The sequence below is a fragment of the Phocoena sinus genome, chromosome 10 (genome assembly GCF_008692025.1).
Source record: "Phocoena sinus isolate mPhoSin1 chromosome 10, mPhoSin1.pri, whole genome shotgun sequence".
In the NCBI taxonomy this organism is placed as follows: Eukaryota; Metazoa; Chordata; class Mammalia; order Artiodactyla; family Phocoenidae; genus Phocoena; species Phocoena sinus.
This window is the reverse complement of record NC_045772.1, coordinates 61294607-61319461: the sequence shown is the minus strand read 5'-3', so window position 1 is coordinate 61319461 and position 24855 is coordinate 61294607. Positions and strand designations below refer to the sequence as shown.

At 58.7% G+C, this 24855-nt stretch overlaps 1 protein-coding gene and 1 long non-coding RNA gene across 7 annotated transcripts in view; one reads left to right on the top strand and one right to left on the bottom strand.

Annotated features, from left to right (window-relative positions):
* LOC116760360 overlaps positions 1-24855 on the top strand; it is a 33157-nt gene that overhangs the window by 825 nt on the left and 7477 nt on the right. For 3 of the 4 annotated variants that reach the window (XR_004351714.1, XR_004351713.1, XR_004351715.1), the window contains exons 2-6: positions 2273-2343; positions 2742-2803; positions 2933-3085; positions 12605-12665; positions 19272-19414. This is a non-coding gene — a long non-coding RNA (uncharacterized LOC116760360). Of the gene's footprint in view, positions 1-2272; positions 2344-2741; positions 2804-2932; positions 3086-11985; positions 12139-12604; positions 12666-19271; positions 19415-24855 lie in introns of all 4 variants that reach the window. The other variant, XR_004351716.1, reaches the window with a different exon arrangement.
* Positions 211-20583, bottom strand: RARG (retinoic acid receptor gamma). 3 transcript variants are annotated; one of them, XM_032645156.1, is made up of 9 exons: positions 20314-20583; positions 15913-16244; positions 5036-5184; positions 4678-4819; positions 3849-4009; positions 3471-3647; positions 2875-3079; positions 2322-2480; positions 211-1510 (listed from the first exon to the last, which is right to left on the bottom strand). In XM_032645156.1, the coding sequence occupies exons 2-9, from the start codon at positions 16094-16096 to the stop codon at positions 1311-1313; spliced, it is 1377 nt and encodes a 458-aa protein (XP_032501047.1). In that variant the 5' UTR covers positions 16097-16244; positions 20314-20583; the 3' UTR covers positions 211-1310. The 3 variants fall into 3 exon arrangements, with proteins under 3 accessions (XP_032501047.1, XP_032501048.1, XP_032501049.1); XM_032645157.1 differs by lacking the exons at positions 15913-16244; positions 20314-20583 and adding an exon at positions 9369-9775; XM_032645158.1 differs by lacking the exons at positions 15913-16244; positions 20314-20583 and adding an exon at positions 6426-6442.

Sequence of the window (24855 nt, the reverse complement as noted above, 5' to 3'; positions counted from 1 at the left end):
ATCAAAGCTCCAACACCTGGTGATCACGGAGGCCCAGACACTCAGGACAGGGCCCTGTGGACTCCCTTCCCGCCACCTTCCCACCACAGCCAACCAGATACATTTCATCCTATCTCTTTAGTTCCCCTAAGAAGGCTGCAAAATCCACCCTCCCCACCCAGTCCCTCTGCAGATCAGCTCGTTGCTTCCCCCCTAGAGGGAGCCACATCCCATGAGTTTCCGTCACTTTATTTGCAAAAATAGAAAACTCAGCAATATGCAACACAGCGGGGTGGAGGGGAGATGTAAACAGGGGAGGGGACAGCACCCTGACCCCCCCAGAGAAAAAGGGGAGCCAGTGGAAATCTTATTCGGCAGCTAAATACAAACTGGGGATTGGAGGAAGAAGGGAGGGGTCACAGGGGCCCTGGGCTCCCCCTCCCAAGACCCCTGGAGGAAGGGGTCAATTCCAGGGTGTAAACAAAAGCTAATAAATAAATAGAGGCTTCCTCTGGGTCAGGGTGGGATCAGCTAAGCAGTGCCCACCCCCCCCTCCCTGGGCCAAGCTGCTCTGGGGGTCACGGGGGAAGGCACCAGGGGGAGAGGGATCCCCTGGCCCCTCTGTAGTGTAGGAGGGTTCCTGCCCCATGGCTGAGATGGGGGGCAGGGGGAGCCCAAGGCACATGACAGGACTGGGGGAGGGGCTTGTAACTGAGGGCATAAGGTAAACTCTGGGCCCAAGCAAAGAGGTGCAGAATGGACCTGCCTCTGTCCCTTTCACCCTCTGGCCCCCCAGAGAAATGCAGGGCCCGACCTGCCCCACCCTGACCTGGCACGAGGACAGGGGCACAGCGGGCAGCGTGCACCCAGCAGGTGCCTTATGCAGCATTAGGCACCAGGACTGGGGCAAGAGGGTGGGCTCAGCCCTCCCCCTACCCCCCCCCTTTGGTCTCTAGTGTTCCTTTTGCTCCCAGAGGCCTAAGCACCCGGCAGAGGAAGGGGCTGTGGAATGGCGGGGTCTTCCTCCTGCCCTGGGGAGCCTGGGACCCTGGTGTCTGAGGGGCAGTGCTGAGATTTTAGAGTCCAAACTCAGGCTCACCCCTCTGCCCTCTCTCCTGGAGGGAACAGGGCAGGCTCCCAAGACTGGAGAGGGAGCCGGTTAGAGCAGGAAGGGGATGAACACGGAGGCACCCCTGGAAACTTTGGCAAAAACAAGGAGCTCAGTGGAAGGGGTGGGGAGAGGGCAGAGCAGGTCCTCCCTCAGTCACTGGCGGTGTCTGGGAGACGGTCAGTCTGCTGCCTGGAGCCCCCAACCCCTGAGACAGGGGAAGTCAGGGGCCCTGGTCAGGGTGGGGGCTGCAGCCCCCTCTGCCCTGGCCCCCAGGAACCTCATCCTCGCTGGAGGCCTTGGGGTGGGGGCCAGGCTGCGAGGAGTCGTCCTCAAATATTTCGGGGTTCTCCAGCATCTCTCGGATCAGGGGAGGCATCGGGCCCGGAATCTCCATCTTCAGGGTAATGGCCCTTTCCGCTCCTGCAATGGAGGGACAAGGAGGTTCGGGGGGGCTGAGGTACAGCCCCTAAGGCTGACACCTTAACCTTGCTGGACTGCCCTCTAACTCCCCTCTGGGGGCTCCCAGCACAGGCCTGCCACCTCTGTCACCCTCTCCCTATTCTAGGGTTCCCGGGGACTGCTCCTCTGCCTGGAGCCTCTGCCTGTCTTCTCTGCCAAGCCTGTTGCCCATCTGTCCCATCCTTTCAGGCTGTCTCCTCAAAAATCACGTGGTGCCCAATTCCAGCCCCACTCCCTGGACCCTGGACCCCCGCCCCCAATGTCCATAGCTTGCCAGTCATTCCTAGGGCTGTTCTTTCTTTTTTTTTTAAGGGCTGTTCTTAATAACATTTATAATTAGAACTAATATTTATCAAACACCATCTGCCAGGCATCCTCCTAAACCAGTGTTGTCCACTAGAACTTTCTGTGATGAAGGAAACACCTCCTCTGTCCAGCGCAGGAGTACCTGGCTACACAGTGTTACTGAGCGCTGGAAACGTGGCTACTGCAACGGAGGAGCTGAATTTGTAACTCAGTGCAGTTCTAAGCCCGTTGTGTGTTAACTCGTTTCATCCTCACAAAACTGAGGAGGTAGCTGTAAGTCTAGCCCAGTTCACAAGCAGAAAAACAGTAAAAGAAAAGCACTTGCCCAAGTGTCCCCACTAGCGTGTGGCTGAGCTAGGATGCTGGCGCAGGCTGCCTGGTTCTCACCCACTCTGTTCTTGTCTCTGCCTGACCCAGGAGACCAGCAGCTCCGGGAAGAGAGAGGGGAGGCTCGCTCCCGACTAACCCTTGGTGCTGATGCCCCGGAGGTCAGTGATCTTCATGAGCATCCTCGGGAACATGTAGGGCTGGCTGGGCCGTCGCCGCCGGGCATAGAGCCTCAGGGCTTCCAGCAGCGGCTCCTGAAGCTTGTCCACTTTCTCAGGCTCCTCCAGGTCCATGCGGTCTGGGGGGACAAGCACAGGGGAGTGAGAGAGGAAGAGATGGGGAAGACAGTGACAAGTGGCCCTGCCCTACGGCCCTCCAGGCCCCAAACTTTGACCATGAGCCCCACCCGGGACATCTCCCCTGTTCCAATCCCTTCCCCGCCTCTGGCAAGAGGTTTTCTCTGGTAAATCACTCCTGCCCAGACCTCTATGTCAGCACTGGTATCGGGGGTCTCCTCAGCTCCCCCTGGCTCTTCCCCTCTTCTTGTCCTTTGTTGCAGGCTGCCGGGGAGTCTGTACTGGAGCTGAGGAGTCTGTGGATGGGACCAAGGTCTCCCTCCAGGTGGGAGATCAATCGGGTGTAGGGTGTGGTGGGAAAGCAGTCCGAGCAAACGCCAGGGGGCGCCCCCGCACCTCCGCAGATGAGGCAGATGGCACTGAGCAGCCCTGTCTCTGTATCATCCATCTCCAGTGGCAGGAGCTGCCCAGCAAAGGCAAAGACGAGGTCTGTGAGGGGCCCGAAGCCAGCATTGTGCATCTGGGTCCGGTTCAGGGTCAGCCCGTCAGAGAAGGTCATGGTGTCCTGCTCGGGGGTGTACCTTGTGCAGATCCGCAGCATCTGGAGGTAGGCAGGGGGCAGGGTTAGTGCTGTCTCTGGGAAGGAGCGCTATGGGGGTGGGGAAAAGAGGGAATGAGGTGCAGGTGGAAAGTGAGGAGGTTAGGTCCTGAAGGAGGGCCACGTGAAGCTGGCAGGGGGAGCGAGGCAGAGAGATGGAGGGTCTGAAGTTGGGGGAGGGAAGAGAAGTCAGAAGGAGGCAGGGCACCCAGAAGTCTAGGGTCAGATCTCAGGGGCAGAGATTAAGACAAAAAGAGCTTGGGTTTCGAGGAGATCTGGGGAGTCCCAGATTGGAGGGGGGAAGAGAGATAACGAAATCTCTGTGTGGACCAGCTCCTTGGTCTCATATGAGGGTCAGGCTGTGGCAGAAGACAGGCCACGGGTCTTAACTTACTAGGATGTCCAGGCAGGCAGCCTTGAGCAGAGTGATCTGGTCAGCAATGCTGAGCCCTGTAAAGCCGGGCAGCCGTTTGGCAAACTCCACAATCTTGATGATGCACTTGGTGGCTAGCTCGCTGAACTTATCCCACAGTCCCAGATCCAGCTGCACCCGGTGGTCTGCACTGGAGTTCTGCAGGAAGGTCCGGTTAGAACACAAACGAAGGCCTATCCTGGGCGCTGTCTTCTTTCTGCCAATACCCCAGGCTCTCCCTTCTGCATTCGGATGCCCTCCTTGTTTGTCAGCACCGGGCCATGGCCTCCAACACAACCCCTACCCGTTCTCCAAAGTCAGTGGTCCCCTGCCCTCACTGGGGCCCTGCCCACTCCTCACCGTGGTGTACTTGCCCAGCTGGCAGAGCGAGGGGAAGGTCTCCTGATGGGCTTTGCTGACCTTGGTGATGAGCTCTTCTAACTGGGGGCTCAGCTCATAGCTGTCAAGTGACCCTTCTTCCTTCACCTCTTTCTTCTTCTTGTTCCGATCATTTCGTACAGCTGGGGGGTGGAGGCGCAAGGAGAGGATCAAGACCCTCAGAACCTCCCCCTGGGTATCCCCTCTTACCCTAACTTAATGTGCTCCGGAGCATCCCTTCCCTGGGACCCTGGGCGGGGCCTCAGTTTCCCTGTCTCCTACACTAGCTCCCATTCCCAGGCTGGCTCTCCCCAGCCCCACCCAGGGCCTGCAGGCCCTGCTCCCTCCCCAGGCCCTTCGGCTCCATCCTGCCCTTCCTGTCACCCTGCAGGAGCTGGGGAGGGGGGGCAGGATATGCAGGCAGCAGGATATCCACTTATAGCCTTGGCAGCACAATGGTGCAGGGGAGGGGGGGCACCCCAGATCCACCTCAGGCTCAGTCCTGGGAGCAGGGGAGGGGACTGGCAAGCCCCCCTAACTTCCCTATGAAACAGGGAATGTGCACCGGTAACCCCCATTCACTCATTCAGAGGAAGGGTTAAGCTCTGAGAAGGGAGAATGGGAAGGGGTGGGGTCTCCTGGGTGAATGGAGCTAATCAAATAGCACTGGCCAGGGAGGAGGCACAGCACTCCAGGGCGGCTGGAGGCTGGACTTGCAGAGGTCAGGAAAGTGGGGGTGGCCAGTGGGAAGACGGTGGCAACCACAGGCTAGGACAGGAGCACTCCTGCCCAGGCAGGCCTAAGGGCCTACCTTCCTTGGACATGCCGACTTCAAAGCACTTCTGTAGCCGGCAGTACTGGCAACGATTCCGGGTCACCTTGTTGATGATACAGTTTTTGTCGCGGTGACATGTGTACACCATGTTCTTCTGGATGCTGCGGCGGAAGAAGCCCTGGAGTTGGGGGTAAGGGAGGAGGGTCAGTGAAGCAGGATGTTGGGAGTACCAGCCTCTCACAGGCCTTGCAGGCCTGAGCCAATCTATTAACCGCCTCTGTGCAAAGCAGCCAGTCCCTCCCACCTCAGAGGGATACCCACCCACACACAGTGAGTCTCTGATCTCACGCAGGTAACTGGATGCCCAGTGCGCCCGCCTCCAGCACGTACACACCTTGCAGCCTTCACAAGAGCTGACCCCGTAGTGGTAGCCAGAGGACTTGTCATTGCACACGAAGCACGGCTTGTAGACCCGGGGAGGTGGAGGGGGTGAGGGCGAGCTGGGCACCATCTCCTCTGAGCTAGTGCTCTGCGTCTCCACCGCTGTGGGGAAGCAGTGATGTGAGGGTCAGGGAAGAAGGACCCCTCAGATCTCTAGGCATCCTCATCAGATACACACTGCCCCCCCCACCCCATTCCCACTCCTTCCTCTGGCTCAGCGGTGACAACACCATCGCCACCACAGTGATTTAAAGTCCCAACAACCCATATGCAGCCCCATAGTAAACACGTCCAGAAACCCCTAAACAACCACTACGACCTCCCAGTCTGGCCCTCTCCCCCTACAATAATGTCCTACGGGACACTGCTCAATTCTCCAAATTCTAGGTCGAGGCCATCCCAGAAGTTAAATTCTCTGGGCCTCAGTTTCCCCAGCTACAAAGTAGGTGTGTTATGGCCCGTGGCTCTTAACTCTCTAGTCACTCCCTCTCACATCGGGTCCCTGCTGGGTAGTCTCCCTCCTACCCTTCTCCTCCTCACGAGGCCATAGATCTGGGTGTGAGGAGGCCAATTCCAGACCACCTGTGGCTAGCACCTGGCTAAATGGCCGGGAGGTTCAGGAGGCAGAACAGAACCTCGTTTTCTCTCAGGCAGTACAGGGTAGACAATCCTTGAGCTTCTCCCCCTCATATCACCCCCCAAACAATCGCCAGTGTCCTTTTCCCCAGAAACCACGGAGACGGTGGAGGAAATGGGACACAGGTATTGGGAAGGTAGGTTAGGGCATATGCAACAGCCTTATTTTACACCCAAAGAAACTGAGGCCAAGAGAGAGAAGCGACCAGCCCAGTGCCACACTGCCAGTTATGGTGGAGCCAAGGCTCTCAGGTCTTCTAACTAGATCTACGTGACCTGGCCAGGAGTTAGAGAAGCTGGGAAAGGAAGACAGGTATTTGCTCAGATTCTCAGGTCTAGAAGCTGCTGGGGGTGTAGCAAAGCAGAGAAGTCAGGCGACAGTGGGTAAACAGGGCTGATGGGGGAGGGGAGCCATCTCTGGACCCTCTCTGAGCCGTGTCTTCACTCCTAAACTTCCCCTGCAAATACCCAAACACAGCTCAAAAGAGATCTCCGCCCATGCCACGCACAGTGTGGGAGGGAGGACGCCCTCTGTTTGGGAGGCTGCTGAGTAAACCTCTTTTGGGTGTGTGGCTGATCTTCAGAGGCTTGAAAAAAATCTATAAATTATTCAACCTGTAGGACCAGTTGCCCAAACCTGGAGGGCCTAAGTTAATGCAAGAAAACCCTAAGACCCTCCCTAAGGAGTGTCCCTTGCTTGCACCCACCTCATGAACACCTTCTTCCTTCTAACCTGCTGTAGCCCACCTGGTCAGAAGTCCACCCAGGCCACCAGAAGGACAGAAGGAAGGCCCGGACGCAGGGGTTCCAGGCTAGCTCCACCCTCCCCACAGGAGGAAAGCCCTCCCCACCCCCCGGCACACACAGACACTCAATTAGCATAAGAATCCAGCTGGAGTGAGATTCCCCAATGAAAAAGGAGAGAGGAGGGGAGGAAAGGAGGGTGCCTGGAGTCTATTCAGGACCTGGTGGGAAATCCGGGGTCGGGGCCGGGGGGGAGGCGGTTGGTGCTGAGAGATGGGGGGGCGGGCTGGAATGCCTTTCAGGATGGTCCCAGTGTCCTCTGAGGGCACATGTGCTGCCCAGAGGCCAGTGCGTGGGGTGGTGCTCACTTGGCGCTGACGCCCTCCCTGCCCGCAGAGCGCTGCCTCATTTCCTCTCTTGCAAAAGGGCCTGGGTGTGGTCAGACTGGCATGGGCCACTGCCAGCCAATTATTATGAGACTGGGGGTGGCAGGGAGACAGGCCCAGGGGCAGCTTTTCTCATATGCGTGGTACTGTCACCCCTTCTCGGAACCCCTCTGGCACACTCCCGTCCCTGAACCCTAAAGCGCAGCCCAGTAGCTCTGGTCAGTCTGGGAGCAAAGGGCACAGGAAAGCTAATCGTTGTCACTCCACTGAGATTCCCTTCTCAGCCCTGGGCAGAAATCCCAGCACCAGGGGGATGCTGCTCCTGGCTAAGCAGGGGCCCCTGCAGGGGAGGAGGGGGGTGGCTCTGGGGTTTTCTCCTTTTAAAGCCCAAATTGCTGAAATTGAGGAAATTCCTGGCCAGGCTGTGCGGAGCTTCAAACAAACTCTTTATAACCGGCTGTAAACACTCCCAGCTGCGAGGCCCAGGGCCGAGAAGCCTGGACTCACAATTTGACACACACCTCCTTGGAGACACTCTCACACGTCAACAACACACTGGGTATAAAAGCAGGCATTTTACCAATGGGCTCCTATACCCCAACGGGACCCTGGCACAAAAGAACACCCAGGCAGGCGGGCACAGAGGCACACTCACTCCAGCCACACCGTGGAGCTGGATGCACAAGTCATAAGGTGGACACACAACACCCCGCGCTCGCTTCACAGTTGCAAGCGAGAAGCTCTGCCCCCAAACACCCACGGCCTGCCAACACAGCACCAGGACACCGACGCTGCCAAATACAAACACACCAAAGGACCTCTTTCCTTCCCTGGATTAGACACACAGGTCTAAGCTACTTTCTCTCTGAAAGTGTGTGGAGCAGGCCTGAGGCCCACCAAGACCCTAGAGACCAAAATTGTTGGTCCAAACTGAAATGCAAAAACATACTGCCAGCCAAGTCCCACAGGCTTCCCTGGGCCTGAAAAAATGGGGTTCCTGCCCAGCCCCCCAAAAAACCCTTCCTGGGAGATTCTCTCCATCTCAGCACCCCTCCCAACATACCCCACGTCCCCATTCTATTGGGCCATGAGAGAAGGTTAAGAATTCACAAGGATTTGGTGCAAGGCAATAGTTCACACTTTCCCCGCCCTTTAAATGCTACGCTTTTCATTCTTGCCCCACCCCACCTCACGGTACTGTTTGCCACCTCCCTCTTCCAGTCTCCCAGTTGCTAAATCTGAGCAGCTCTGCCCTGCAACCAAAAGACCAAAAAAAAAAAAAAAGCTGATCTCGTAAACAGCGCTGCCGAGTGCCAAGGAGCGAGGCGCGTTGGCGGGGGCTCGGTGACCCCGCGCGCGCACTCCCAGAGCGCCCGCCGCCCGCCCCTTCCCAGCGTGCCCCCCAGCCCCGCGTCCCCGGGCTCCGAGCGCCGTCCCAGGCCCGGGGAAATTCGGGGGTGTTCCAGGCTCCCCTCCCCACCCCCCCCCCACCCCCGCCAGGCACTTCAGCCCGGGCTTCAAAGCCGCCTCTCATCTGGACTTCATTTTTACTGCCTCTCAATCCCCGGCTTTTTATTACCGCTCTGGAAAGGGGTTCCAGGGCCCCAGGCCTGGCATCTCCCATTTCACAGAAAAGGGAAGGTGGATATTTGGGGACCCAGGAGTCCCGCTCCCCCCGCCGCTGCCACCTCCAGGCCACTCCTCACCGTAAGCCCAACTTCTATTGAAACTTTTCGCTTCCTACCGAAGTTGTGGGCTCGAGCCATAGGAAAAAGTGCACACAACCCTATACATATTTCCTAAAATTTCTTTTCTCAATGGGGGAGGGGGACGCCAGAACCCAGCCTGGCCCCGCTTGCGTGCACAACCCCTTACACCCCGCACGCAGCACACACACAGGGTGCACGCTTGAACACAGCACTTTCCAAAACCGCCCCCGCAGCCACGCAGGGCACACGCCCTCCCGGCCTCAAGTCACAAACATCCCCACACGGGGCCATGCGGACCTGCCAACGCTGGCGGAGGGCGACGCTTCTTGGAGAGACCCTTACGCCCATACCCGCACCGCCTAAGCGAGGCGTTGCACACTCCAAGGATGCACACGCTCTGCAAATAATATTTTTACACTCGCGACTTCCCACATGGACTTTACGAACTCCACTCACGGTCCTGGGTGCCATAACCCTCCCGGGCCACGGACCTGCCGGCACAAACTACCAACGCACCTCGGCCTCTCCCTATCCCCGGGAACTCTGGAGGGTCACCAACCACAGGTCCTAGCTATACACCCACCACAAAAAACACACACACACTCCAAACACTACTGCACACACCCAAAGGAGTCGCTGAGGCCCCCACGTTTAAAGGGCCAGTACCTCTTTCCTACACACCCGGCCCTCACATGGAAAGGGTCAGAATCTCCGCTTGCAACCCAGGTCCACCTTTTACACACGGAACGAGAGAGCCGCTGCCTGTCCCGCACCCCGCACCCCACCCCCAATGTAGGGCTCGGGTACCTACATTGCAGACTGGCGGGTTGCGGCCAGGCAAAAGACTCGAGTCCGGCGAAACAGGAGCTGCCGGTGGCTCTGCGCAGCAAGCCGGCCCCGGGTCCGGCTGCCCCGTACAGCCGTCGCGGACCCGGGGCAAACGTTTCCATGCAGTCGTACATCGCGACCCGGCTTGGAGGGAAGCTGGGTGCTAGAAACACCGAGGACCCGCAGCCGATTCCCCCTCCTCCCCCGGCGGTGCCCCGCTCCTGGAGGGGGGGAGGGGGAGGGCTAGCATAGGGCGCCGGGCTGCATAGGGGGTAAGGGGTGGGCGGGGAAGAAGGGGATCCCCAGCAGGGGAAAGGGACTGGGCGGGGCACAGAGCCGGGGCTGCCGCTCCAGCCGCGGTCCGCCTCACTCTGGGCGCCTCGGCGGCTAGCACTGGGGAGACGTTTTGTAAAAGCGAAGCCCGGCGGGGTGGGGGGTGGGGCTTGGAGAGCTAAGGGGGCCGGGCACCAAGATGAGCAGAGCTGGGAGTGGAACACACGCACTCGCACCGTGGCGCGCTTGCTTGCTTAGACACACATCCGAGCATGCATTTATCTTGGCAGGCACCACGCATCTGCAAATAGGCAATAGTGCACATGCATGTCTGCACGCGCATAAAATTAGAGGTGTACACACGTTTTTGCAAACACACCTGGCTCGGGAGAACTCTTGCAAGGATTCTCTCTCCACAGCTCGGAGGCTTTGCAAGCTTTTGCACTTAGGCACGTGCCAAGGTCGGGGATGGGGGAAAGAGTGGAGAAACCGAGCACACGCATTTCCTTTCGAGTTTCCCCTCCCCCCAGCGCTCCTTTTTTTACACAAGTCAGTACAGGCAGGGGTGTCAAGGAGGACTGGAGAGAGGAAACATGTAAGTTCCCTGCGCGCGGCACTTCTCCAGAGCCGAGGGACCTGCACTACCTCCACCCGCTCATTCCCAGGCCTGGCTCCTCCCTCTCCCTCCGCGCGCGCGCTGCAGGGCCGAACATTACATTCCTGCGGCTCGGCGCGCGCGGCCTGCTCCTTCCTTCCCGTCCTCCCACCCCCGGTCGGAGGGCCGGAGCGCGCTCCCGCCGTGAACTCTCCGGGAACCCCCCTCGGGGCGGGTGGCCGGGCGCGCTCACCTCCTCCTGACCCGGCCCCGCCCCACCCCACCCCGCCCAGGCCGTAGCCCGCGCCGCCGCGGAGCGCCCCCCCCCCCGCCCCTCCTGCGCAGCCGGAGTCTACCCTTCTTAGGCCGAGGAGTGCTCCCTCCGCCGCGGCCCGGGCCGCCTCCCCCCGAGTCCCCCAAGCCCCATCCTGCGGCTGACACTCCCGGAGCTCATCCAATGCCCCTTCCTCGAACCTGACTTCAGCACAAGACTCCCACCCCAAACTGCTCCCGCCGTGCCAGCTGCGCCTCGGACGACACTGCCTTCCTGAGTGCCAGCTCCCCTCCCCCAGAGTCGCTACCGTGCCAGTCTCCCCCAAGTGCCAAGTGCCTCTTCGGCAATAACTGCGCGTCTGGTCGGTAACTGTTCTCAGAGTCATTAAATACCCCCACCAGTGGCAAACTGCCCCTTCTCCCCTTCAGCGCCACACTTAGTGCCCTTCGGATCTCCGAGGGCCGCCCCACTCCTCCCTCGCGGGCCCCTTCCGGGCACTGAGTGCCCTCGATCGGCGGAGAAGGGGGTGGGGGGGGCGGGAGTTGGGCCACGTCAAGAGTTTGCCCTCGCCGAGCCGGGCCGAGTCGGGGACCCCGGCCCCGGGACAGCGCCAGCGGCGGCGACTCCCGGAAACCGCCCCCTTCCCCGCGCCCCGCCCGCCGCCCGGCCGCCCGGCGGGCCGGCCCAGCCGGCTCTGTCAGCGCCGCTCACAAGGGGAGTGCCGGGGGAGCGGGAGAGGCGCCCGGCCCGGCCCCTTCGCCTCCCGGCGGCGGTGGCTGGGCCAGGGCGGGGCGCGCTTTTCTAAGAATCTGTTGTACCGGGTGGGGGGCGCACTGGGGTGCCGCAGGAGTGGGGCGCCAGTTTGGAAGAATAAAGAGCAGGAAGGGGTGCCAGAGTAGGCGAGGGAAGGGAAGGCAGGCGCGGAGGAGGGGCCGGGGTGGCTGCCGGGGACTGAAGGGGGCAGGGTTGGGAAGGAGGGCCTGGTTGGCGGATGGGGGGCCGCGGGGTGGCAGGGCCGACTCGGGGGACTCGTAGCAGGGATGAAGAGGGAATGCATTGCTCTTTCCAGTCCAGCCTGAGCTCCCTGTTCTTGCCCCCAACCCCAAATACCCCATTTCTGACTCCAGCCATCCCCCACAAAAAGAAAAAAGGGGTGACAGACTTCTGAATCAGAACCTGGCCAGTGGCAAAAAAAGTCAATTAAATGCAAAGTGGGGAGTACCCCCAAAACAAGGGGAGAAGAGAGCCCTGATTAGACAACTCTAGGCTGTCAGTCCCCCCCACCCTTCCCCCTCCGAAATCTGAAAGGTCCCAATTAAGTCAGGCCTGCCTGGTTGGTAATTAGAACCAGAAGTGGCCAGGCCACAGGGAGGGGGGTTGGGAGTGGGGCACAGGAGGAGTGGGGGGAGGGCTCCAGGAAGTCATGAGTTCTCAATAGTCCCCTTTTCTCTCCACCAGATGCACCCCACTCCTCATCACCCCATCTGTGTGTGCTTCCCAGGCATTGCAGGGAGAGGGGGCCTTAGAAGGGACCAGGCGTTGGGGTGTCAGGCCCACCCTAACCTCCAACCCCGACCCCCCATTCTAGACAGTCTTAGCCTTGAGGAGAAGGTAAGAGGATGGGGGAATCTAGTGCCCCCTCTTTTCCCCAAAGTACCCCCAGCCCTTATTGCAGCAATTAGACCCATAAGCCTTCTAGCATTTCATGGGAACCAGATGTTCTCCACCAGCCTGGTGGGAGTATGAGGGGGGGCTGCTGCCTGACTCACCCCCTTCCCTGTGATCCCCACCACCAAGGCGCACCCCTCCCAGCTAGAGCCCCACAAAGTCATGGCCCCAGAGGCAAGGAGAAGTGTACCCCTCCCCCACTAATGAAGCCCTTCGCACTGAATCTGGTGTGGTCACCCCTCAGAGCCTCTACCACCCTGGCGAGGATGAATTTGGCCAACAAGAGGCTGTGCGGGGAGGAACAGCTAACCCCTTCATCCCTCCTTTCCTCCCCTCCTGCCACCTTCTGGAAGGGGCTTGAGGATAACTGGCTCTGAATTCCTCAAGCTAAATTCTCCTTTTCTTCCAGAACCTTCCCTCAAAAAACTGAAGTTGGGGCATTTCAAAGCAAAGGAGGCCCCACCCCAAGGGTAAGTCCTAACTTAGGAGTCCCACCTGAAGGGCAATAGGAGGGGTCTCTGGAGGAGGGGGCAGCAGTGGAGCGAAGGAATAGGGAGGTGTGAATGAGGGACGGGCCCCAAAGCAGGAGTGCTGGGCAGGATGGGGGCTGGGACCGGGGAGGGGGCCAGGAGAGGGGGGTGCAGCCTGGGCCCCAGCGGCGGCGGCTTGCCCAGCTCCCCCCGCCAGAGAGGTTTCCTGTTGCAATCAAAGCCCCGTTTGTGTCGGCCTGGAGCTGGAGCCCGAGCCTGAGCAGGAGGGACCAGGGAGGGGAGGGGAAGGAGGCAGTCGGCTGGTTTTTTTCCTGGAGGAGGCCTCGCTGCCGCCGCCTCACCACCGGTACCGCCTGCTTAACAAGGCCCTTTGCCTCTCCCGGAGTCTGGGTTCTCCCTGTGTCTGCGCCTTTCAGCCTGTGTTATTTCCCTCTCATCTCGTTTAGGTCCCTGAGTCTCTCTTTTTCAGTTTAAGTGGAACTCTTTTTCTTCCTGTGCCAGCCTGCTCTCAGTTTCTCCATGTGACTTAGTATGGTACCCAGAGACACTGTCACCAAGTTCAGAGGACAAGTAGAGCTAGGTCCTCAGGACACCAGCTATCTCCTCAAGAGGGGGAGGAGGGCAAGGCTTCCCTTCCCTCCCATCACACTCTGTTCCCTGCAGTCTCGATAAAACAAACGTACAACTCACCAGTGTTCAAAAACATGGAGATACACGAGGACACAGATAGCAGGGTTTTATGCATGTGTGTGAGCAAGCACACCCAAACCTGTGTACACACACACACACAGAGACACACACACACACCCCTCCACTTTCGCACGCACACAGGCCTGTGCTGCCCCGGCGGCCGCAAGTGCTCCCCTTCCCACTACCCTCCTCCACCATGAGGTTCTGAGACGCCTGCCTTAACCACTCAGGCCCCTAGAGCACCCCAACAGATGGAGCAAGGCTGCCCTTCTCAACACGGATGTCTCCAAGGTGCTAGGGACCCAGCAGCAGGGTTCAGGAGCCAGCCCCAGGGAGAAGTTCCAGACTCCTTCAGGGACCACCCCCACTCCCTCCCACAGATCAGGGGAGAGAGGCTGAAGAGAGAGACCCAGACTCCAGGTGAGTGTGGCTTTGGCATCAGACTTAGGCCTCCAATCCCCCTCCATTAGATGTCCCAGCCAAAAAGGGACAGCAGGGCAGAGAAGTGAGAGAATACGCTTTCCCCCTTCAGCCACTGTCCCACTGCGGGAGGTCTCCCAGACTCCAGGATCCCCTCCTCTCCCCACTGGTCCCTCTCATTCACCACTAGGTGATGTGTGCCCCACTCCCATGCAAGCTGTCTGGACCCAGGCCTTCCCCTCCTCCCTACTCCACTGCCCCCTCTCTGCCCAGGCCTGTCCCCCAGCTGCCAGCCGCACCCTCCCCAGCTACCTGCCCTGGTTCTGGCTCCTCCCTGGGATTTCTTCTTTCAGCCCCTCCTCCTGCAGGGAGACCTTTGGGGATACAGCCTAGTCTGACCGCTTCCCCTACCTTGACCTCACTTTGAACCCTGACCTTGGTCTCAGTGTGTCCAGGGCACAGGGGCACATGGAGAACTTCACTGGGGACTGGCTGCTGGCTCTCGGCATTCTCCCCGCCACCACTCTCTCTACTCTGCCTCCTCACTCACGCTCCCTTAGCTGCCTCAGGAACTCTGGAAAATCAAGTCCCAAGATATTGAGTTGTACTGCCCTCTGCAAGAAGTACATTCATGTGGGGAGGGTGGTTCCCTCCCACCCCGCAGACCCTGGGACAGATTCTTGGGGTGCAAATGAGGTAGGGGAAGCCCAGCTGAGGTTTCCAGAAAGGGGGGCTTTGTGCTGTCTCGTCACCTGCGTGCCACCCAAATAACCCCTGTTGGACTACAGACAGGCCACCGGCCGGCCTCACCAAACCCCAGACACATCGTCAGCAGCCCTATGAAATACTGCCTCACTCTTCACACTGACTCTTTGTTGCAACCCTGGAATTCTGTATGTGAGCAGCGTCTCAGGGCCATGCTGTGCACATACAACTGCATATGGCCTCTCACACACACACACACCTTCTCCAGATGAGCAAGCTCTTTCCAGCAGAGCTGCCAGCCAGGCCTAGTCACCCCTTCACACACACACACACACACACACACACACACACACACCCCTCTGAGTGGCAGGCCCCTTCTCTCCACCTCTCTCTCTCTCTCTCTCTCTCTCTCAGCTTATGGAGCTATAAAGGATGTCTTTATCTTTTGGTCTTTTCCTTTCCCTCTCTCTTTCTCTCTCTCTGGAACTGCCCCTCTCTCTATCACCTCCCCTTCTATCCAGGTGGAGGCTTCTCTGTACCAGCTCCCACACTGAGGCCAGCATCCCAGCCTTCCAGCTCATGGGCACCCATGCCTGTAATGGCCTAGCGAGGAGGAACAGCTACCAAGTGGAAGGAGAGGGGATCCAGAGGGATGAAGAGAGGCCTAAGGCTTGCTGCTGTCTGCACTCAAAGGCTTCACCCAAAGAGGGCAGGCCTGAGGGACAAGTAGGGATCTGCACAGCATGTGGGTACCGTGCCAGACCTAGAGAGAGGGGAGGAGTCCACAACCCACATGGCTGGAGGAGAGGATGCTTCTGGAACACCCCCTGCACCTCCCCGGATTACTTATGGTACAAGAGCTACCTTCTTTGCGGCTGTTTCCACCCTCCCCAGAACCAAGAGGGAAGTTTCCTGACCCTACACATCTTTGGGCACCTGGCACTAGGTTCCATCCCTCTTTTTGCAGGCTCCCCCTAATTCAGAACAGTTTTACCTCTTGATCACAGAGTTGGGGTATTGGCCTCCCAGACGCCTCCACTTCGCAGCCTGGCTCCCCACACCCCGCACTGCAGGCAGGCAGCAGCCTCAGACTTCACCAGACCCACCCTTGGCTGCCCATACAAAGGGGTTCTCCCTTCTAGTTGAGTCATTCAGGAGGCAACTGCAGAGCCCCAAATTTTAGGCGTGCTACTTTCCCATTCTAGTTACACAGGAGGACTCTCATTTGCAAGCACGTCCATTGGCTCCACATCCAAACCCCCTCGTGGCTACCCCTGTCACCTCCTCCATTAGATCAAACCCCCAGCCCTGCCTGTCTTCCTAACTGGGACACCAATTTTCTCTATCATCCACCCACGAAATGCCCTCCTGTTTCCACTTGCCCTCATCCCCCAAGATCCCTGAGACTCACACAGAGAGGCCATCTCCTTGGGGAGGTCAGGCTGGCCCAAGCCCCGGAAGCTAGGACTCAGCATCTCGAAAGGTGGCGACCCCCTGAGTGCCCCTGGGAAGGCGAAGGGGAAGCCAGCCCCTGGGTAGCCAGAGCCAGGCCCCAGGGCACCAGGCGTAAAGAGTCGCTCCTTATTGGTGGCCATGGCGGCTGCAGTGTGGGAGGCTGAATCCCCTGGGGTCTGCAGTGGGCGGGGGACTTCTTCAGCCACAGCCCCCGCCCATGCCCACTGCCCTGGCCTGGGAGGCTCCGTGCCCGCCCTGCTTGGCCTGCTCACTGGGTCTCCAAGACTCCTAAGGAGAAAGAAAGGAAAAGGAGGGATGAGAGAATGATCCCTCTGAGGTTCCAAGCCCCACGGCCCTCTCCCAGCTGGAGTCTTTTCCCTCCTTGCTGCCCTCTGCCACACGGTAGGGGAGGCAGGGCAGGTGCTGACGCAGGCTCAGAGAAACTCTCCTGGAAGGGTAAATTGAGTTTCCAAGGTGAATCATGGTCTCCAAACTCCTGGCAGAGAGGACTCCTAGGCTAAGAAATGACCATTACACACCACCATGGGCTGGACACTAGATTTAACCCTCACATCAATCCTGTGAAGTAGGAGTTAAGATTCCCATTTCACAGATGAGGAAACTGAGGTTTAGGGACTAGTTTAAGGTCACATGGCTGTAAAGAGTACAGCCAAGTCTCAAACTCTCTACCATCCTGGAGAAAGCAAACATATCTGTTTTAACATTTTTGTTAAAAAATGTTACACCTCTCTGGAACACAGACTCTGGAGCCAGACTACCTGAGTTGATCCCCACCACTTGCCAGCTGCAGGACCTTGGATGTATTAGTGTTACTTAATCTCTCTGGGCCTCAGTTGCCTCCTTGGTCAATTGGGAATCATAATAAGCCTCAATTCATAAGGTTATAAGGAGGCTTAAATAATTTACCATATGTAAAATGTCTAGAATAATATAGGGCACATACTAAATGCTATATAAATGTCTCCGGTTCTTTCTCTTTGTACCTTCTCTTCCTCCATACCTCTCTTTTAATTTGCATTTCCTTTCTTTCCACCTTCCTCCATACTCCCTCTCCCTGTTTCCCCTCCCAATTCTGTCTCTGTCTCCAGTTATCCCTCCCTCCCTAACCTCTCCTCAAATCCACAGAGGTTAATGGAAGCCCCGCTGTGTCCCAGGTATGATGCTAAGAAGCTCCTCTCCCTGTCCTTAGTTTACTTTGCTTCTCCATCTCTTCTCTCTCTTTCCTGAGCCCTCTGCTTATAGGAAGCCTTCCCTACATCCTCCCCTCCCTCCAATGTAACCTGACCTCAGAGGTTTTTAACCTGAGCCCAAGGGAGGGGGAGGGGAAGGAGGGAAAGAGGAAGTGGGAATCCTAGGGCCAGGCAGGTGGTTCCTCTCCTGATGCTCTGACAAGGGAAAGGTAGGCTTTCCCAGGAGCCTCAGAACTACCCACCTGTCTAGGGAGTTAGGGGCTGGGGAAGGAGAGTCACCGCAGCCTGGAGGCCTCCTCTACCAGCCAGAACCATAATGGACTAGATGAAGAAGGACAGAGAAGGGCCGAGAGAGAGTGAAACACAGAGTCCTTGGGGTGGGCAGGCCCAGAAGTAGGTGATGGGTATTTTGCACCTCTTTCCATCAGTCTTTGCTTCTAAGATCAATATCGCTCCGTCTTTTTTTTTTTTTTCGCTCCGTCTTTGTACCTCTGCTTTTTTTCTTCCTTCCTTTTCTATCTCTCATCTGCCTTGGCCTTCAAGCTCCTGAGGGTAAACTGTATGGAGGTTACAGGAACTCAGACCCCAAGCCACCACCCTTCACTCAGTCCCAATGCATAAAGCAGCCACTGTCCCTCACTAGCCACCACCCAGATCCCCAGCACCCTGACTCTTCAGCCCAGTGTCTCCCCAAGCCCTAAAAGTCTGAGCTATGAGCCCCCAGGGTCCACCTCCTTTACCTTCCCCTATTCCCTGAAGTCCTTGTCCCAGGTTAAGCCCAGGTAGAGCCAGGAGTCCGGGCCCCTGAGGCCCCTGGGCCATAGCTCAACAGGCTGGGCCACATTCCAGGTGGATTAACCCCTCCAAGGCTAAGGATGAGAAGCTACTGGAGGTCCCCCCCCACCCCATCTTCCCCAGACTGGCTTAGACTGAGAACTCGGCTCTGGGCTCCAGCACTCACTATCTTTGCTTCTCACCTGCGGGTGGGAAACAGAGACCTGGGGGTGGGGCAGGAGGACTTCGAGGGTCCCAGAGAGGGATGCTCAGGCTCCTGGTCCTTACGGAGGAATGAAGCTGTGAGTGAGGCAAGCTCTCCCTGGCCTTCCTCTTATTTTGCCTCAGAGAAGGAACCTGAGAGTTGAGTGAAGAGAGGAAGGGGACAGAGGTGCATTCCCACTTCCGAGCCTTGGTTTTCTGCCTTGGCTGGGAAGGGAAGGGGAGGGTCCTAAGTCCTGGGTAGAGGAAGGGACCAAGGAATTGATGACAGTGGTACACAGCATAAAAGGAAATCCTAAACTAGGGACCCAGAGGTCTTGGTACTTTGGGGGACCTGAGGAAGGGAGAATGTACTTCTTTCCTCCCAAGATGCCACCTCAGACTGAGGGGGGCTGACCAGGGGAAAGGGGCCCTTGAGAAGTTGCTTCTCTTCGAGCTGAGGTGGAGTTGAGGGGAGGGCATGGATGACGGGGCTGCTGGATGGAGGCGGTGGGGGTGGGGGGCGTCTCTCTGCCGGCCTGCCCACCCCAGAGCCTGGAACAAAGCTGCCCTTGTCGGCTGCACTCCACCCGCTGCCCCCCTCCCCTCTGTATAAACACGACCACCTTTTTCCATGACCCCATCCCCAGCCTGGGCAGAGAACCCCGGGCATCCTCTGCTCTAGCCTGGGCCCCCAGCCTGCTCCCCAGGAGGCAACAGTGGGCTGGGTTTCCCTGGCCTCGTGCCACCCTTGGGGGAGTCCAGACCCTTGAGTCTCCACCTCCCATTACCAGGTGCCTTCCCTCTACCTCACTGGCCCCAGGGAGGGGCAGTACCCAGGAGGCAGGCAGGCAAGGCCGGTGGAATGTGTGTGGGCATCAGAGGGCATGGGTAGGGTGGGGCAGAGGGGGGAACTGGAGGTGCCAGTTGGGTGGCTTTCTGAGCCAGGGGGTGGGGGTGTGCCGGGACGGGGGTGTGTGCCCTGTGCTGCCTATTAGGCTCTAAGCCACGGCGTGTGTGTACATGTGTGTGTGAGTGTGTGTTTCCCTATTTGGGATACCCAAGCTCCAGGCACCCTTCACACACTGCCTCCTGCCCCCTTCCCTGTCCTCTATTTCCTCGCCTCCAGGATATGGGACACTGCCTGTGGTCCTCAACCCCCAGTCAGCATCTGAGGAGTGATGGTAAGGGGTAAGGGCAGAAGCCTCAGACCTGAGGACTCGGACGGTAGCTGCCCTGGATGTGGGCCCTGAAGGGGCACAGTCATCTCAGGTTCTTGCCCTACGGGCCCCTCCTCGGGCTCCCTCGCCCACCACCCCACCTCACCCCCTGCCCAACCCTGCATACTCTTACTCTCTGGCCACCTGCAGAGCTTCCCTCCTACAGACTGGGTCAGGTTGAGGGAACTGGGCTGTAAGTGCTAGAGACAGTGAGACAGCGTCAGTGAGCCTCCAGGGCTGGAACTCCCAGGTCCCTGCCCCAGTCTCCCTGTTCTTCCTTTGTACCATTCGGGCTCCCCTCAAGAATACTCCAGAGGAGTCCCCGACCTTGGCTGGAGGGAGCCCGGACTCACACCCAAGGTTGCGGATATGAGAGGGAATCCTGCACTGCGGTTGAAGGCAACTTCACAGACCCCTATATCCTATCCATTTGTCTCTCCAAACTGCTGGACCCAGACGGCCAGAATCACTTGCCTCTGGACCTTTTCCTCGCCCTTCTGTTGTCCAAGCTGTGCCATTCCACTAGGGAAGGATCAGCGTGGACCAAAAATCCTCCCCTCAGATTCCCCAGGGAAAGCCTCAGGGGAGGCGGATGGTGGACCTTTCCCGCAGGAGGGGACCCTATCTGCCCTCACACTCCAGGCACAAACATAGGATAGAAGGCCCCTGGCTGAAGACTCTTCCCTCAAAGCTCTCCCCGACTACTCACCGCAGTGAAGGGTGGATAAAGCCCAGCCCAGCCCAGCCTGTCTAAAATCTTCCCCATTCCGTTCCCACATCAGGGCTGACCCCCAAGTCGGGGCAGGAAGCCCCCCTCCACCCCTGCGGATAGCCGGACCAGTGCGGGGAGGAACTGAGCCGGCGTGGCTCCCGGCGCCCCCGCCCCCGGCCCACCTCGCCGGAGGACCCGGGCGTCCGCGGCGGCCGAGCCTGCTTCCCCGCCTGACTCACCTGGAGGGGGAGGGAGGGGGAAGGGAGGCCGCCGAGCCCCGAGGTCCCGGCGTCGGGCGGTCGCGGGGATAAAGCGTCGCAGTGGCAGGGGCTCTCGGTGATGGGGGGCTCTGGGGGGGCACAGACTCTAGGCTGGGACGGTCCCGGGGCCTCTCGGAGCCCGCCCGCCCACGTGACCGCCCCAAAATATCCGACACATTTTCTCCCAAACCGCACACTGACTCTGCAGGCGGGGACACGGAAAATATTTTCTTTCTTTTTCTCCCTCCCCACCCCCCCACATCCCTCCCAGCCTGGCTCCCTCCTCCCCCTCCCGCCCTCGCTCCTCCCTCCCCTGCCGCCTGCCCCTGCCCGGCTCCCTCCTCGGTGCCCTGGGGCTGGGGGGCGGGGGGGGGGGCGGGGGGTGGGTGGGAGGGGGGCTGGGCGGGGCGGGCCAGGACGCCTGGGTCTCTGTCCCGCCCATTTGCTGGGCTTCCTTGGCTCCGTCCCCGGGAGGCCGGGCAAGGCTGGCAGAAGAGGTCAGTGTCCTGGGCCCAAGATGCTACCCTTTCTCTCTGGCACTTTTCCCCTTCCTGCCATTTGGGGGGACTGGTTGAGTCCTCTGGCCGGACTGTGGTTCACGGAGGCCAGTTTCCGTACCTCTGCAGGGTAGGCAGTGGGGGGCTGTATCCACGTCCCCCCAAGGGGTGGAGTGACCGCGCAGGGATATGCCAGAGCGGATGCCACTGTCTTTCCCCTTCGCTTAGCCTTCACCTGCAGGTCAAAGTAGGCTCCACTTCCGCTTGCCTACCTCAGCCTGTCCTTTGGTCCCAAGAGCAAACTGGTTGAACTAGTGGAGGTTGTGCGGATGCTAAGTCCCGGGCTTCAAGACCTCTTCCCTGTCACCCTGCCTTGAGTAAGCTTGGACTAGGGCTTCTGGGTCCCTGGCTGCCTACATTTAGGCTGGGGTGGAGGGCAAGGGGAACTGTAGCTGGGAGTGGAAGGAGCCTGGGGCTGGGTGTGAGGGGGAAAGCCCAAGTGTGTGGGGGGGTGTCTGCCTTACCTAGAGCCTGCCTGCCTGCCTGCCTGGTGGATGCACCACAGATGTTGACTCCAGCCGCGCGTGCGTGTGTGTGTGTGTGTGTGTGTGTGTGTGTGTGTGTGTACAGGCACGTGCAACCAATGTCAGTGTCAGGGTCTGATGGGGACATTTCTCTGACTTCAATGTGACCACCACAGACTCTCAGTCCTAGAGTAGGAACCCCGGGGCGTCAGCGTCCATTCTACTGAGGACAGAGCAAGAGAAGAGTCCAAGCTCTATACATGGAGCTCCAACATTCCTACAGGAGCTAGGGTGGGAAAGAGAAAGTGGAGAAGGGCAGCAGTAGCAGTGGGGGCTGGACTTGGCTGGAGAGATGCACCCAAGGGACCTTCCCCAGCAACAGTTCTGGGGTGGCCAGCACTGGGGACACTGAGTCTTGGTCACGTCACGTTTCCCATACCGGAATTACTTTGCTCCGTCCTCACTGCCACCCTAGGGACCAGGTATCCTCCCTCCGGGGAAAGGGAAAGGCCACTTCTGGTAGCCAGAGTCAGGCGAAGGGGAGAGGAAAGAGGGGCCTGCTGTGGCTCTCTCAGGAGAACAGGAGCCGTTGATGGGGTACAGACAAGGCCCTCCCTTTCACACTAGGGGTGGGAAGAGCCGGGAATAGGTACTCCAGGGTCCCGTCCCCAGGTGGCCTGGCTGCTGTTGACCTTGCTTGGTTACCCTGGGAGCAGCTCTCAGCAGTGTGAGAGGGGCGGGTGTCGGAGAGTTGGACCCAGGCGTCCAGGCTGGGGTGGGATGGCACTCAGCCTTTGTGGCAGGGATCCCCGTCAGGAGCCTGCAAAGTTAACCCCTCCTGCCCTGGTGGTGGTGGTAGCTGGCGGAAGGAGGGCGGGCCCAGCTGCGGTTTGTGAGTGTGGCCCTAATTCCCCTTCCCTCTCCCAGCACATCTGTACTTGGTTTACAGTGAATGAGTCTCCTGTCCTCATGAACCGGGTGAGGGCACCACTCCCTCCCTGGCCCCTGGCCGGGCATCCTGACACAGAACCAGGCACCACCCACCCCTGGAACGCTCTCCCTGCTGGGTAACCCTTTCTCAACTCTTCCCCTTCTCCTTCTTAGAGGGGCTCAGGGTCTGGTCCCCCAGAGCTAGAGCTCTGAGACTATGCAGCCAGGGTAGCAAACGGGGCCAGGGAAGCTAACGGGGGACAAAACTCTTGGGTAGCCTGGAAAGAGAGAGCGGGTCTGGAATTCCATCTGTCTCTGCCTTCCTCTTTGTCTTGGTTTGTCTGTCTGTCTGCCTCTGTCTTTGTCTCTGGTGGGTGTTTGTCCATCTGTCTTGGTAACTGTGGCTCCGCCCTTCTGGCAGCCTGTACGGTCCCCAGCCAACGACAGCAGCCAGGGGGCGATGCCCAGGAAGACCCGCCCTGTGCCGTCCCCTCCCCTCGGGATTGCCTCGCCTCCGCCCCCGCCTCTCCCCAGGACCCAATGACTGGGGTCTGTGGGCTGCAGCAGTTTGGAAGTCAAGCCAAACAGGCAGACTGGGGAGCAGAGAAGAGGGGCATTGTGAGGGGTTCAGATTCTTCTCTCCATCTTGCATTGCCGCCTGTGCTCTGTCCAGGGATTCTCGGAGGAAGATGGAGAAGGGGGTCTCCCACTCTGGAAACTGGTAGAGAGAGCTCCCCTCATTTCTCTTTCTCTTGGGTCATCCCCAGTTCTAGGCTTTGCTATGTTTGTGGTTTCTTCACTTGGTCACCCTGGCAACTTGGAGAAAATGATATCTTGGGGGCCCTAGGACCAGGCTTCCTTTGCTCCCTTCATCACGAAGACCAAAAGGAGAGACTGTGAGGAGAGGAAAAAGATCCACACATCTGTCCCAGCTGCCCTGATTTACCGTATTGCCCAGCCCTAATTTTCACCCTTGCCGGCTCCCCATCATCATCAGGACACTGAACAGGCAACTTCCCCATGCCCAGGCTGGTACTGGGAGGATGTCCTAGGCCATGCTCAGAGGTGGCTGGCAGATGTCTTTGGGAGGTGGGGGGAGCTATGTTACAACCCCCAAGGACATCATTATGGCACAGAAGTGCCATCGGGGCTTGGAGACCAGGGACACCCAGGGAGAGCGTGATGAAAACATGTACAACATGAGTCTTCTTTCCCTTCCTCCCCTCCTCTCCCACCTCCTCCCCCTAGGCCTGCTCCGTGCCGAGGCTGGTGCCAGCCTTGCCCTGCGTGCTTGCTCAGTTCCACCCCTTGTATCAGGCCTATGTTGCTGCTTGCCAGTTTGTTGGTTCTCCTGGTGAATGAGTTTGTGTGTGGAAGATACTTACCAGCCTCAGAGCTGCCCAGATCCCCACATAGAATAAGGCCTTGATTTTGAAACACAGCATTTTAGGACTGGCCTAAACAACTCCAGGAATTTCTTCCCTGAACATGCACCATTCATTAATTCAACAAATCTTTATTAAGCATCCGCTATATGCCAAGCACTGTGCTAGGCCCTGGGTATGGTCTCTGCCCTTGCGGGCTTATAGTCTGGTAGAGGAGTCAGACATGAAACAAATCACCCACAAAATTGCAAGTGACAACCAGCGTGGAGAGGTATAAGGTGCTGTGAGAATGGATAGTAGAAGAGTCTTTTCCCCCAGCCAAGGAGATTAGAAAAGACTTTTGCGGGGGTGTGTGGGGGCAGTAGAGAGAAGGGAGGGCAGCAGAAGCAGAAGAGTATGTGCAAAGGCCCTGGAATCAGGGTCCTGGCTCCCAGCCACCCTGCTCCCCCAGAAAGAAGAAGGTCCCTCCTCACCTAGATTTTGATATGTTACAAGGGAGGGATGGTAAGCACCTCCTAATGGCCAAAGCAGGACCCTGGGACACCTGGTGATCCTGCCCTGGAATGATTCCACCCATTCCTTCATCTCTTCCTCCAGAAAGGGAAACAGAGGCACAGATAGGGAGGAGGAATCCACAGGCATAGGCCCGAGATTACATAGAGAAAACAAGGCCGCACATTGTTGGCAAATCCCTCAGGGTGAGGGATTCCTGAGTTTGCCTGGCTGGAGCCTCACCAGACAGAAAACCCTTCTACTCTGATCTGTTTGACCGTGCACCCTCCCCCTCTGGGATCCAGCCCTGACCTGTTCCACTCCCTGGAATGAGGAGCATGTCTGCTTCCACAGTTGCCCGGAGTTTGTGAGCTGACTGCTCCAGGTGGCGGCCAGGCCCGGTGTGGGTGGGTGCAGCAGTCCGTTTTGTACAGAACCTCCATCCCGGGTTATGGGGTTCTCTCTCCTCTGTCCACTTGGGGGCTTCCAGCCCCTCCTGCCCAGACACCAAGGTTCCAAGCTTCTTCCTTTCTGAAGAAAAGGGATGGAGGGTCCTTTGGAGGAGGGAGCAGGCTTCTTGTGGCCATGCCTCCTCCGGAGCTGGCAAAGAGGTCATGGGACCAATGGGGTTAAGTTCCAGCCCTGCTCTGACCCATTTTCCTCCCTGTGCCCACATGCCCTGGGGCCAGGGTG

Coding starts and splice junctions, on each gene's coding strand:
- RARG (XM_032645156.1), bottom strand. CDS start 16,096: ATGGCCACCAATAAGGAGCGACTCTTTACGCCTGGTGCCCTGGGGCCT. Junction 4,010..4,677: donor AGTCGGCATGTCCAAGGAAG/GTAGGCCCTTAG, acceptor TCCACCCCCCAG/CTGTACGAAATGATCGGAAC. Junction 3,080..3,470: donor CTGCCTGCCTGGACATCCTA/GTAAGTTAAGAC, acceptor GCCTACCTCCAG/ATGCTGCGGATCTGCACAAG.